The following is a 14,551-nucleotide window of genomic DNA, read 5'->3' as shown; positions in this document are numbered from 1 at the left end:
GCGAACACATGCGTAAAATATACAACTCTTCACGCCTAAATTTGACATTTGTTTTTCTAAACAGACTTGAAAGAAGACGCTTATTTTTAAAGAGAGAATTATTCGCGGTTGTATGCTCATTTTCAGGATAGGTCATGCTGTTTGAGATTATTTATTAGTACGAGATTACGTTGTTCATATCATTTGGTCGTTTCCATGTATAAACGTTTAGTTTTTATGTATACTTTTCGGAAGAAGTTAAATAATACCCGATTCTTTCATATTAATTCTTTTGAGTAGTATAGTGTATTGGCAAAAACTATGTATTGGACAAGAGCGATCAACGGTACTTTCAATCTCCTCCATATATCAATGAAATATACACGCTTGTCTTATCAATATACAATAAGTGCAAATAAGTGAACTGACTAATCCAATGTACCTTGTATAATGGGCCCTTTGATGGCCCCTTTACGGAATAAACTCATTCATTCATTCATAAGTGCAAATATGAACATTTTGTACTACCTACTCAATTGACAGTTATAACAGTGGTAAGGATGTGACTATAGCAACAAGATCAACAATAGATACCTAAACCGAATTTCGGTTATAAAATGACAATAATAACATCAGCAAAACAGCAACACGGGAGGTAAAATGTATAATTACATTATAGGATAAAATAAATATGGAAATAGCATTGTGGTTGATTAATATGCAGCCTTGGAATAACGAACCTGGTGCTGTTTTTTTGGTTGCGTTATTCGAAAAACGAACCCCCATGAAATATGGTATCTTATTCTTGTAATACCTAGTCTGAATAACGGACCCGGTGCTGGCATGTTGTTTTTTATTCAACAGTACTGAATAACTAAACAGTTGTTAAAAGATAGACTATCTTAAATTTGATAGAATTGTTGGACATAAACTGAATAACGAACCAGGTGCCGACAGGTCTTTAATTTTTTTTAAAGTAATGAATAACTAAACATATTTAGGATGATGGTACACCTGTCAGACAAACGTGGTTACAGTTTCACATTACTGTAGTTTAATATACAGCTTTTGAATAACGAACCAGGTGCTGGCTTGTTTTTCGTTATTCGAAAAACGACCCCGCTACAAACTTCAGGCTGAATGATACCATGTGATGATTTCTCATCAACTAAAAAGTTAGGGTTTTCTTCCTATATTTTGAAGAATTCCTGCACTGCACATTTCTCTCAAGGGAGTTTGTCTGAATAAACAGTCATTTGTACCTTTAAGGAAATTGCGATGAGCGTTTTCACATGGAGAATTCAAAGAACCTGACATTTGATAAGATATTAACGGTAGTTGTGTCCTGTCTTGTATGAGATATAGCAACTACTACTAGTATATACAGTATGCAGGAACTTTATTTTAAATGCGTTACGCTTGCAACATGTGACGAAGAATTCTTTCACTTCTCAACCAAGAACATTCCAGGAACTTAAAACACTTGGAATAAAGGAGTCTTGAAAAGAGGCGTGCGAGTATGAGGTACAATAATGTTTTTTGATTACTCAAATCATAGTCGGTAACCAAAAGAGGTGTTGTAAGGCAATAAGTCAAGACGGACACTGACTGTGGACAACTTAACGCAGCAGCAGTAGTTTTTAAAGTCTGTCAGTCTTGCTTGACAAGGTATAAGGATTTGTACAGAAACGTCGCCGTTACAGTTATAAAAGAAGTTGTTATCCACAAATTGTGTCCACTTTGTCATCCCTTAATTTCTAAGTAATGACTATCAAACATTGCAATAAAACTGAGGTACCTGTTCTAGGATTATGTATACATGTATGTAGATGTTGGCCCCATTCCATAGAGCTACTATGTGCTGAGACAATCGTAATACCAATACTTTACCACTGACTTACAACTAAAGGGCTGTGTGTGTGTGTGTGTGTGTGTGAAGTGTGTGTGTGTGTGAAGTGTGTGTGTGTGTGTGTGTGTGTGTGTGTGTGTGTGTCTGCTTGTACTATTTGGGACCGATTCAGTTAAACATGCATCTTCCCGAGGCAAGAGAATTAACTGACTATAAAAGTCCAGTTTCCACCCTTGCCGAACTAGGCTTGTATTGTGGAGTTAGATTTTGGATATTTAAGATAACGAGTCTATGCATAATCCAATCAAAATCGCGCAATGAAATCCGGTTTGTAAACTGTCATGCAGATTTCGGTCGATTGCAGGATTTGCAAAACGTGCACCGCCAACTCGTTGTCAACAGATATTTTCCAAATCTTTTCATGGTTTTATCAAGGTGCTCACGTAATTTGGTGCACTTCGCGATGTAAGACCCGTTTTATCACAATTTAGATAGTGATTATCGACCAGATCGTCCTGACTGAATCAAATGCAAGTGATACGAGAGGTGGAATCTGATTGGTCCATAGGAGAGGCATAGAAGGGACATAACTCGTAATAGCCACTTGTGGCGCTACGATCCAGCACAGGAATTCCAGCCAAGTTCGGCCAGGGTAGAAAATGGACTATTAAAGTTAGTTAACTCTCTTGCCTAAGGAAGATGTTTAACATGTATACCCCACTCAGACACAGTAGTCTGACTCCGAGTCGACCAGTCCTTGTTATAGCCCCTTAATGCCGAGCTCCAGACAGGGTAACAGTGTGTGTGTGTGTGTGTGTGTGTGTGTGGGGGGGGTTAACACTTCTTTCTCAGGTACTTTGTTGTGTAGTGTTCATGTTTGGGATCAATGCAACTTAAACGTAACACACATTTCTGGACATAAAACAAACAACATTACATACAAAGCTTAGCTTTTATTTATCAAAAGCCATATAAAATTAAAAACATCATAAATTAGTCAAAATGTCACTAAGATCGCTTTGATTATAGACAAAGGTTGTATGAAGCACATTACAATTGTGGTTAAAAGCGCATCTGTCCTATGTACAGGAGCTCGGCAAGCACCATATAAGTAGAAAAATCAACTGACATTACAGTGCATAGATCTACAGCTAGACTACTGGTCTCACGCATCTGCCATCACATGTATACATGGGAACCTGTCATCCCCACAAAACTACCATGGTATCACCCTACCTAGAAAATGGGTAACACTATTTTGGTTTCAAGGGATGTCATTCTGTACCACAAGACTCGCTTAATTTCTTGTCCACAGTACCATGGTAGTCTGTGAGGTACAAAGTTCATTTATTCATACACAACTATACAGGATATGAACAAAAACCAGTTGAGCAAACATCTAAATTTTGCAAATTAATTGAGGTTTAACCAATTACATAACTGATACACTTCATCGATTAGGACACCACCAACTCAGCTCAGTCTCACTGAAACTGATCCAGAGTGCATCAATCCTTATTCAGAATAAAACTCACAGATGTCTTACATGAGTTTCCTAATCACACACATGCAGTCTAGAAAATAGATTGTGTACATGTTGTTCAATACTCAACAGAAATGATGTTATCAAAGAGTACACAATTTGATTGCTGTACACAAACGTAAATACATAGGAATTACCAAACTTGTACAAAAATACCAAAAGTGGAAGCACATCATAAAAAATATTTAAATCTTTTCCTAAAAGTTAGAAATATTTGGCAAGAGTTATGAAAATATTTTATCCAAGTTTAAGAGAGCAATTCTGCATTATATATAAACGCATCAAATTTGTATAGTTTACATATAATTAAAAATCAATCATGTTTTTCTCAATCAATATTTCTGCAATATAAAATCAATTTTCCAGAAATTTTTTTAAAAGGCAGAAATTCATTATGCATATTGCTTTTAAGCACAACTTTAACAACTTCATCAAAACACTGTGAATGTTTTTCTTCAGCACCAACGGAGTAAGTGAAAGAATGTGACAGGTGCTTGTGAAGGGATGACTCCTTGAGAATATTATATCACATGCAATACTGGTTGTAGAGAAATAGTTGGTAGTTCAAGAGCACATGATTACTTATTGAGGAAGATGTTTACAACATGATTTCATTTCTAACATGGAGCGTCTATGCAGCCTGAGGATGTCCACTGTCTACACACATTCTACCTAGGGACATGCACACTTGTACAACTTCCAACCCAACCCAAATATTCAGCCCTATGTAATGTTACAGACACAATGTATGTGAAATTTTTTAAATTTGAACTTCTACCAAGTGAACTGCATTTCAAAGAAAGAATCTTCTCTTTCTGTAATAAATCATTTGTTGACATGACATTGAGAAATCTGATCATTGCAAATATTGTTTCAGCACCTGAAAAAATATTGAGAAGTCTAATGTTGATCAGTCGTGTCAGCACTAATAGATTTACCGGCTAACACTCAGTTCTTGTATGTAGGCCTGAATATTCATGCTAACATCACTGGTAAGACAGGGGGTATCCAGTTGCAGCAGACATACACAGACATAAAAATAAATATGTGATTATCTTACATATAAAACACTGGGCACATCTACTGCTTACTGTTTTACAATATGGAGGAGGGTTAAGCCATCCTTAGCTAGAGTTATCTCCCATTGAGTTTAGCATTGGAGTTAACTCCCTTCTACAATGATGGGACAAGCTCCTTCCCAGCATGTGACACCTTCGTTATGCCCTCGGTAACATCACTGCCGTCAGTGTGAGAGTGGCCATTACAAGATATTTTTAATCTGCCCTCAAACCCCAAATGTAGTAATGTTTATGCTTGTCTTTGGGAATGCCATCAAAGAGAATTTTAAAAAGGTTTATGACTGATTTCTTTCTGAGATCAATTGTTTGTTTGATCAGATTGGTTTGAGATTGCAGACGAACTGAAAATCACCCAACTTCCCCCTTCCAATTCTTACAATACCAATTACATGATATTGGAAATGAAATAGAAATTCAAATTAACAATTTAAAAAACCCAACAATTTAGCTGGGGTAAGAGTATTTGGCGTCATGAATATCTCCCTTGTTTGTAAACATAACGATCAATTGGTTGCAAGTTAAACTCCAAGCATGGTTGTAGCCACAAATCACAGTGGAGAGCTTTGACTGGTGTCGGCAATATTATAGAGAGCTCTGCGAACGGGCTATCACTGTGAGGAGCTTGATGTTGGGGTTGTAAAAGAATAGAATATTTCAAACACACCTAACTATCTACTGAAAAATACTTGTACCTCCATCAAAAGGATGTATTTCACATATCACACATGCACCATAATTAACATGGACAGAGCCATTCTTAAAAGCAGAATTTGAAATGTACAACAAAGGGAGACTACTCAATATGACACATGCATCCAAGTTCATCAAATGAGGCAGTTGAAATTATTGCAGGATTTTGTGCATAATTTCCAACTATTGACAGCTGTTGTGTTCTAATTTTACGAGAAAAACAAATCAATCTAAGAATTTTGAAGTATCGATCATCATTGGTGCAAATGTTACATCACTGTCTTGGAGGTAATGAGTGAACATTTATCCCCCCCCCCCCAATATGCAACAAACAGCTGTTAGTTGGATGTAAAAGAAGCCTACGGACGGAAAACAGAGAATTGAAAATGTATTTTGTTCACCACATCTCAAAATATTACAAAAACGCTTTAAGTTTGCACAGATGATATAAAATGTAATCACTGAAAATAAGTTTGATTTGATATTAAGCTTAATGCTGATAAAGTCATGGTCCTCAGGTAAACTTTCAAAATACATAAATCTGTGATCAGGTTTCCAGCAACTGAAACAGTGAATGAACCAATGCTTCCAACTTTTTATAATCATCTTAGCTGGTTCAAGAATTCATACATGATATATAACTAAAAAAGAAATTCAACAAAAGTTGATGGCATAATAAGCTGCCGCTGGACTTAGTCCCAAGTAAGGATACACCTACCCCCGACTAACCCTATGTAAAACCAGATCCAGATCTATATATGATAAAAGTACCTATGTCGGGTTTTGCACTGTTTCATTAAACTAGGTCCATAGCACCATCAGTAAGTTAAGTGTCATGTAAAACTAAAAATAAAAAAAGTCTTGTAAAATGCATCAACATGTTACCGGTATTATACAGTGGCCCCAGTTCGCATCATGTGACTTCCACCAAACACTGCAGAGGCACACGTTATTGTCACACTTGAATATCATTCTGTTTCAGGAGAAATCAGGATTTCTCAGTGTCCATTTTCATAAACCCCTTGTACGAATGTCATCATATAGGGATGCCATATCAGGGGGTACACCCGCTTGTGGAATTCTTGTTTGTTGTGTGAAAATGTGTTTTAACTGATGTGAACAATAATTATTTCAGCAGTGGGAAATTTCCTCTTTTGTTTGTTCACTTTCTTCACACTGTCATATCTGTACCATCGTAGTCTTCTTCCGGCATGTCATAAAACAGATGGCTATTTCTTTTTAGCAAGTCATACAACATTTACGAAATAGATGATTTCAAACTGCTGACAAGCATGGAATTTCAAATATGTTTCAGCCAATCAAATGACATTATCTAAAACTTTATCCAATCAGATTATCAAAGTATCATCTGTTCGGATATGAGATTCTGATCCTAGGACTTCCATATCATCATGGCAATATAGTTGATCCCTGAACAATCTGTGTGGCAATTTATTGCAGGGGAATAAGGTCTTGAAAGTCAAAAACAGTCTCCAATTATCCAATCACTTCCAAGTACTCCGTTGATCCACCAATATCAACATTGCTCATGAGTGGCTTTGACTCCGCCCCTTCGTCCACACCTTCATCTGATTGGATGAAAGTCTTGAGCTCATCTTGAACAGCCTGGAATGTGGGTCGGTCTTCTGGTTTCTCAGTCCAACATTTCTGCATCAGCTGGTACCTGGATGAAAAGACAATATTCACTGTACAAATAAAGTTTCATATATTCACTTCAGAATTCCTGTGCAAGTCAGTGGGCTGAATTATTGGTTCAGTTGATTTGTGGCTGTCCACAAACTGCAAAACAAAATGTGTGTTCACAAATCTCTCCTGGAGGTCAGATAGCAGTTCCTCTTTAACCCTAATTATGTCACTCCTGAGTCTTACATATCCTAATTATCTGATAATTGGTAATTTAAGGTCTTAAAGAAGTGAAGAATGAGACGTTTAAATATATTACTCAAAAGAAGTTAAAGAACACCCACATTTTCCATAAGACTACATAACAGTAAATCTGTCTTGGCTGGTGGGTATTGCAACACACAGCCTTTCAACTGTGGGCGTTAACTTGTTTTGAGTAGTATAGATTCAATCCAAATAGCCAATGCAATCAATACTTAGGGTCAATAATATACAAAATGAATAATGCTGAAAGATGTATAAAATAAATATATTAATATAAATAATTATTAAGCTAATGATCAAGGGGAATGAAAGAAATTGTACACGTTTTCAGTTTGCTGAACAAGGTCTGTGGTAGCAATCATAAAAGACAGAATTGCAGAAGGACAAAATCGTACATGTTTTCCGGACACTGTTTGGGTTTCTTCATCCGCTTGCCTCCCTTGATGTAGGCAGGAAGATCAGCACTGTCCACATCGGGGTACGGAGTTACCCCCCTTGTCAACAGCTCCCACATCACCACACCATATGCCCACTGAAACAACAGAAAGTCACTATACAACTACTGGGTACATAAGCCTTAACTTCTGGGTGAGCAAGGGTGAGTGAGTGAGTGAGTGAGTGAGTGAGTGAGTGAGTGAGTGAGTGAGATTTTACAGAACTTTTTACAAAGTTACCAAAATCAAAGACGTCATCAAAGACGGTTGGCGAGTGTCACAACAGGCTTGATGAACTTATGTAAACAAAGTGACCACATTTGACACTGAATGTAGAGAAAAGCACTATACACGTAGCATGCAATTACATTGCTTAATGTGAGGTTTGTCATGTAGGTCACTGTTCCCACCTTTGTTCAGTGAACTAGTCATGACAATAACACTCCAGTATGTCAATCTGATGATGATGATGATGATGATGATGATGTTGGACATTTGCATATTCCACATTAATTTCATAATTTACAGTACATGGATCTACCAGGGCTACCATACCTACGGGAGATTCGTTTTCAGCCAACTGTGGCCTGATCCACAGTAGTTTTTTTTATATTTAATCATCATTAATTATGAACCTCTTAAGTCTGCAACTTTAGCCATTAGCTCGTCAAAGTAAAGCAGTTAAATTTCTCACTATTTGAGCTTATGACAGACCAATCTTAACAGTAGAATCAACAGAAAGGGATGCTGCAAGACAAGTTGAGGCAAGTACAAGTAGACTGAAAGGTTCTTGTGGCACAGACTACCTCCTTATCCTAGCTGATTGTTTTTAAGGACATGCTTTGGCAAATAACTGGTTTCAGTGTTATCAGCCCGGACATAGGGAAGTGTTGGTTTCCTGATGCTAAACACCTACTCCAGTGATATTTGCCTGGAGTGTGTCAGCTATTTCCTGCTACGGCACACACTCACTGACTGTATGGCAGGAGGCTTGCCACTTCCCAAAATGTTGCTGAAGCAACACATGAAATATGTCTTTATTCATTTGTTTCATCATCTTCTGATAGTCCTCCAGCAGATTACACTAACTAGTCCCAGTTGTACACAGGATACAGAATTAAGTCTATCATCACTCTATATACATGTACAAATCTTTTATCTAACTAATGTCAGCATCCATTTGAGAGAAATACAAATATATCCTTATTAAATCAGCAATATCTGTCACAGCAGTACAAATGAATATTAGGATTCACAAATTGTACCCATCTGTGGAATATAACGCTGTGTTCAACCGCATACAGGGTATTATTTCCCTTATTGCCCTAGTGATGTACTCACCACATCGGACTTGCTGGAGAAGTTGAAGTCGTCAATAACTTCAGGTGCCATCCATTTGAGCAGCACCTTCACAGTGCTGTCATCACCAAAGTAGAAGTCTTGTGGGAACAGCGTTCGTGTGATGCCGTACTCAGTCAGCAGGATTGTCTTCTCGGGGGTTACTCTGTAAAAGATAGTTATGTTGTCAGTAAGGTGAGGAACACATCTTACTTCCAAATCCACTCCGTACTTTCAGAATCTGACTTCAGAAGTCATTGTCCTTGCCACATTAATGGAGTGAGTGAGTTAGCATGGTTTGACGTCGCTTCTAGCATTATACCAATAATGTCATGGCAGGGGACACCAGAAATAGGCTTCACACATTGTACCCATGTGGCTTATCTAAACCTGGGTCTTTGGCGTGACGAGCAAATGCTTTAACCACAAGACTACCCCCCTGCCCCAACATTAATGGAATAACTGTGCCATAATTTCATAGGATACTGTATATCGCATTAGCATCAACTTTGAAGGATGTTACATAGGTGTGTTCGCTTTACAGATGGCAATATAAGCGAGTATTAGTTATTCCATTAATATGGGGACAAAAAGGACAAAACTAATGACATTTTCAGGAATTAGCAAAGTATCAAAGTATCAAAGTTTACGAAGTTCAGCATTATGAAAGATAGAAACAATTCTTTTCAGTGTCCAAACGTTGTCATATATGCTGAAGTGTCAACTCTAAGCTGTATGTTGTGGGAGCTGGTATCCTAACCAACACAACCCTCAACAGTTAGGTGAAAGCTTCAACCATGCCTCTACTTACATGCAGTTTCTGGCTCCTAGATTCCTATGGACAACTTTCACACCTTCTAGATACGTCATTCCCTCCGATATCTGGCGGGCAAAATCTACTAGTTCTAATACTGTTATGTTCTGAAAAGACAAACAGAAAGCACATGGTAAAATATGTTATCATACCTGCACATCTAAATGATGAGATCTGCGACTAACGGGATCGGGTGGTCAGGCTCGCTGACTTGGTTGATACATGTCATCGTATCCCAATTGCGTAGATCGGTGTTCATAATGTCAATCACTGGATTGTCTGGCCCAGACTCGATTATTTACAGACCGCCGTCATATAGCTGGAATATTGCTGAGTGCGGCGTTAAACAACAACAACAACAACCATGAATGATGAGATCTGATTAGTTCAAGTAACCTTGAGGAAATATTATGTATCCTGCCTGAGAGGGAAATAAATTCCTGAGTGGGAGAATAAATCCCTTATACCCAGCCATGAAGCTAAAGGCCACACGCTTTTTCCAAGTCAATGGAAGTTACGTGACATAGCACAAGTTGACCTCAGCTCAATCGATCAGCTGTTTTCTATCAAATTTGATTTAAAAAACTTGCTTACAATGGCAGATTAAAACATTTTGGAAAGATAAATTTGTTGTATCAGTATAATACCTCCGGCTTTTGGTATAAAACACAGGACGCATAAGGTACCATTTACCCCTCATGATACAGCTTCAACTCTGTTTAGTGAGGTGAGGTGAAATGGGGTTTAACGTCGCGTCCAAGATTATTGCACTTATATAGCTATGTGCATGCATGTGTGTGTGTTCGTGTGGCTGCTTGTACTAGTCCGGACTGATGCCGATTTATAGTGCTAGCTCACTGAGATACCATGAGGCACTTTAACATGAATATCCCACTCAGACACAGTATACTGACTCTGAGCCGACCAGTCCTTGTTTTAGCCCCTTAATGCCGAGTCCCTGACAGGGTAACAACAAGTACAATCTTTTAACGCTCTACCACAAGACCACGGAGGCGATCACTCTGCATAGTAATACAGTAAACTTTTAATGGACATGACAAGTCCTGTTCTGATAAATACAACTCAAAAGAAGTCAAATGACTCCCGATTCTTTCACATTACTGTATTTCATATATCTGTGACGGCATGACAGATTACCCACCTTAGATGGTTCCCGGATGAAGTTTTTGAGATCCTCAGTGGCCATGAAGGGCATGATGACAGTGGGGTCGTCGCTAGCGGTGACACACACGCCCACCACGGACAGGATGTTGGGATGCTGCAGGTCCTTGAGAAGTACCGTGTCTTGGAGGAACGCCTGCATGGCTTCGACCTCCGTGTTCTTACCTGTACAGAGCAATTCATAAGGATTAAAACATAAAAGAACTGGTTCTCAGGCAATGACTTTTGAAAATATAGTGCGGGCGGTGTTATTTTTCAAACTAGTATGTAACCAAAATAAACAGTTGTATAACGTCAACCTGGGAAAGGGCATCCCTACATGAACAAGCATACAAACTCCTATTGCCACCATGACCATATACAAGATGTAAAGCAGTGTAATGCAAAGGGAAGTAACTGTGCTATATTGGATCACATTGTTTTTAAGAATTAGGATTTCTAATTTTTTTTAAAAATGGAAATAAAAACGAAATGTGCGACGGACTTTATGATAATGCAGGTGGCGCCTGAGAACCAAGTCTATTGCTGTTTTAGCCTAATTATACAATACAGTCTTAAGACACTATTTGCCATATTCACACCAAGAATAGGTTTCACACATTGCACCCATGTGGGGAATTAAACCTGGATAACAGGAGGGACAAGAAAATGCTTTAACCACTCAGCAGCCATTCCGTTTATGGAAGACCTCGGGCTTCTGCAAATGATAATGCCCTAAAAAATAGTGTTACCCTTATAATAACAAAAATCCTTTCCCTAATCATTAGAAATCTCCGTCCATTGTATGATTCTGACTAAATAATAATCATGGGTTAATGAAACACCAGCTAACAGTGATGATACCAGGGCTCCTGAATAGATGAGACACATAAACCTAGGGATGCAATCAATTATTGGGATTCAGTTAGGGCTGGGACGGTTAACTGGGGTCGGGTGGGTACTGAGTAGGACCCAGGTACCCACAGGACTACCAGAACCCGTGATATATTGTTTAATGACAAAAATTATCAAGAGCTCTATCGTTACACTACAAGTTGCTAATGTTCACATTTCTTTCTGACTGTGCACCCATTCCTTCTGACTTTTTATATGTTTGAATAAAGATAAAACTTAAGCCAACTTCAGTTTATGCATGACCAGATTGTTTAATACATGTATCTAAATACATTTTGCCAGGGCTACGGTCAAACTATTCCCAATCGGACAGTTTGTATCTACCGCTTGAGACCTACAGTTGGTACCCGGGTAGGGTCGAGTAATAGGGAGGTGGGTAGTAAATTTGGACTCTTCCCAGCCCTAGATTCAGTCCCTAGCAACAGGAATGTCTGAACCAGCAAATGTCAGGCATGCTTCAGGGAGGAGGACAAAATATGTGAAATGAAAAGAAAAGCTTAAATGTTTCTAACCTTGTAGTGTTTTAACAGCCACCTGTACAGGTTTCTCATCTTCTGTCCGTTGATACTGCGCTTTATAAACAGCACCAAAGTTGCCTGAAGACAGAATAAGCATTGTCAACATTTAGCAACTGGGGCCATTTCCATATCGTATCAAAATACAGAAATGGGTCCTGTAAATATATGTCCTTTATTTAAACGTTAACATTCACACGTGAGTGATAACTCACATTTCATCCTGTTGGGGAGATTGCTGTAATGTATATTTCTGCTGAATTAGTATAAGATGAATTCCTCACCTTTTCCGATAAGTTCGCCAATGTCCAGCCGACTGCGAGCTATCAACATGGAGCTGATGTTCTGACGGAGGGCCGTGTCTTCGAACTTCCCCAGTAGCTCCGCAATGTACGGGCCTGAATCTGTAACGGTTACATAGTGGAGATAACAAATGGAGAGTCTGTGAACTCTCACTGGTCCAGGTGAAACACTGGCTGAATCTATTGGTGGACAAACTTGTCCACATATATATTTTTCATCTTCAACTGGGCCACTTCAATCTATCTACTGTAAATCTTAATTAATCATGATTATCATATTGTAACATATTCTTAATAACGTGACACTTGAGTGTCAATATACTTCATATATTGAACTTTGTATTTCAACATATTCATAACACACTTGTGTGTCAATATAGTTCATATCTTGATATTTGTAATGCAACATATTCATAACACACTTGTGGGTCAATATGGTTCATATCTTGATATTTATATTGCAACATATTCATAACACACTTGTGTGTCAATATAGTTCATATCTTGATATTTATATTGCAACATATTCATAACACACTTGTGTGTCAATATAGTTCATATCTTGATATCAATTTGTAATGCAACATATTCATAACACACTTGTGTGTCAATATAGTTCATATATTGATATTTGTATTGCAACATATTTATAACACACTTGTGAGTCAATATGGTTCATATCTTGATATTTGTATCGCAACATATTCATAATACTCTTGTGTGTCAATATAGTTCATATATTGAACCTTGTATTGCAACATATTCATAATACACTTGTGTGTCAATATAGTTCATGTCTTGATCCGTGTCTTGGAGTGAGTGAGTGAGTGAGTGAGTTGGGTTTAATGCCGCTTTTAACAGTATTCCAGTCATAGCGTGTCAGCTTAATGTGGGAGGAAAGCCCAAAGTGATGCAGGTCTTAGATGTTTACCACTTCAGTGAAACCCAGGAGCAAGGGTATGGTGCTGACAAACCTAGAAAAATAATCTGGGCAAACCGGGATTTGAACCCACAATCATAGGTTTCTAGCGTGCCCAAGGCACGCAACTCTGCACAGCGAATCACGGCGCCTGAGACGACTGGTCAACCCGTGCCCCTCCTTGTCTTGGAACATAATTATCCTATCCTGACCCTCGTATGCAACACATTTGTCATTCCATGCATCTTTCTGGGAAAATTAGGTCATAATATCAGGCAATAAATGTAGAATAGTGAGCATTGCTTCTTATATAATAGCATGGGTACTGTGACCCTTGTACAGAAATGATGTTCGTACTGTATTGTAACAATAGTGAACAATCCAAGTACCTTTATCATCGGTCATCTGTCCGTTCATGTCCGCCTTGACAGACACATGGTTCATGCCAATCTCCTCCTCCTCCTTCTTGCCCTCGTAGTCCTTCAGCACATCGGGGATGTAGTTCTCGCTGGGGCCGTGTTTGCGGTGACGACGGATAACACAGATGGTGAGCAGGACGATGATCGCGAGGATGGGGAGTACGACGCCCAGAATGACTCCGAGAGCGATTGGTTTGTCCTGGCTGGACATGTCGTAGTACTGGAGGTATCCCACCTGGCGGTTGATGTTCCCGATCTGAACCTGGGAAGGAACAACGCAGGAGTGAGTGAGTGAGTGAGTATGGTTTTATGCCGCTTTTAGAAATAGATCTAATAGATTAAATTCCAGCAATATCACAGCAGGGGACACCAAAAATGGGCTTCACACATTGTACCCATGTCAGGAATCGAACCTGGGTCTTCGGCGTGACGATCGAACGCTTAAACCACTAGACTACCCGACTGACCCTAACAACGCAGGAATGTTGAAGGGCATGAAGGTGTTGGTAGAACAGGACAAAGGTCCTACCAACAAAAGGACAAATATTTTGAAAGCCTGTTTCTATTTTGAACTGAAGTAAGTGAGAAAAAATGTTTTACATCACAGGCAGCTCTATCACAGTTGCCTGGAAATAATTGAGTGTAGGCCATGAAGTGAGTGAGTGTGTGAGTGAGTTTGGTTTTAC

The 14,551-nt window shown here is 38.7% G+C and overlaps 1 protein-coding gene across 10 annotated transcripts in view; it reads right to left on the bottom strand.

Annotated features, from left to right (window-relative positions):
• Nucleotides 1-2,766: 2,766 nt before the first annotated feature.
• Nucleotides 2,767-14,551, bottom strand: part of LOC124119254 (plexin A3-like) — a 142,438-nt gene continuing 130,653 nt past the window's right edge. For all 10 annotated transcript variants that reach the window (XM_048396992.1, XM_048397000.1, XM_048396999.1 and 7 more), the window contains 8 exons: nucleotides 13,836-14,127; nucleotides 12,510-12,629; nucleotides 12,223-12,306; nucleotides 10,797-10,981; nucleotides 9,632-9,741; nucleotides 8,824-8,986; nucleotides 7,444-7,580; nucleotides 2,767-6,824 (listed from right to left, as the gene is read on the bottom strand). In XM_048396992.1, coding sequence (XP_048252949.1) covers nucleotides 6,638-6,824; nucleotides 7,444-7,580; nucleotides 8,824-8,986; nucleotides 9,632-9,741; nucleotides 10,797-10,981; nucleotides 12,223-12,306; nucleotides 12,510-12,629; nucleotides 13,836-14,127 — 1,278 coding nt within the window. In that variant the 3' untranslated portion in view covers nucleotides 2,767-6,637. The remainder of the gene's footprint in view (nucleotides 6,825-7,443; nucleotides 7,581-8,823; nucleotides 8,987-9,631; nucleotides 9,742-10,796; nucleotides 10,982-12,222; nucleotides 12,307-12,509; nucleotides 12,630-13,835; nucleotides 14,128-14,551) is intronic.

Source organism: Haliotis rufescens, unplaced genomic scaffold, assembly GCF_023055435.1.
Source record: "Haliotis rufescens isolate VD_foot unplaced genomic scaffold, xgHalRufe1.0.p SCAF_16, whole genome shotgun sequence".
Lineage (NCBI taxonomy): Eukaryota > Metazoa > Mollusca > Gastropoda > Lepetellida > Haliotidae > Haliotis > Haliotis rufescens.
The sequence above is the reverse complement of the archived record's forward strand: the minus strand, read 5'-3'. Positions and strand labels throughout refer to the sequence as shown.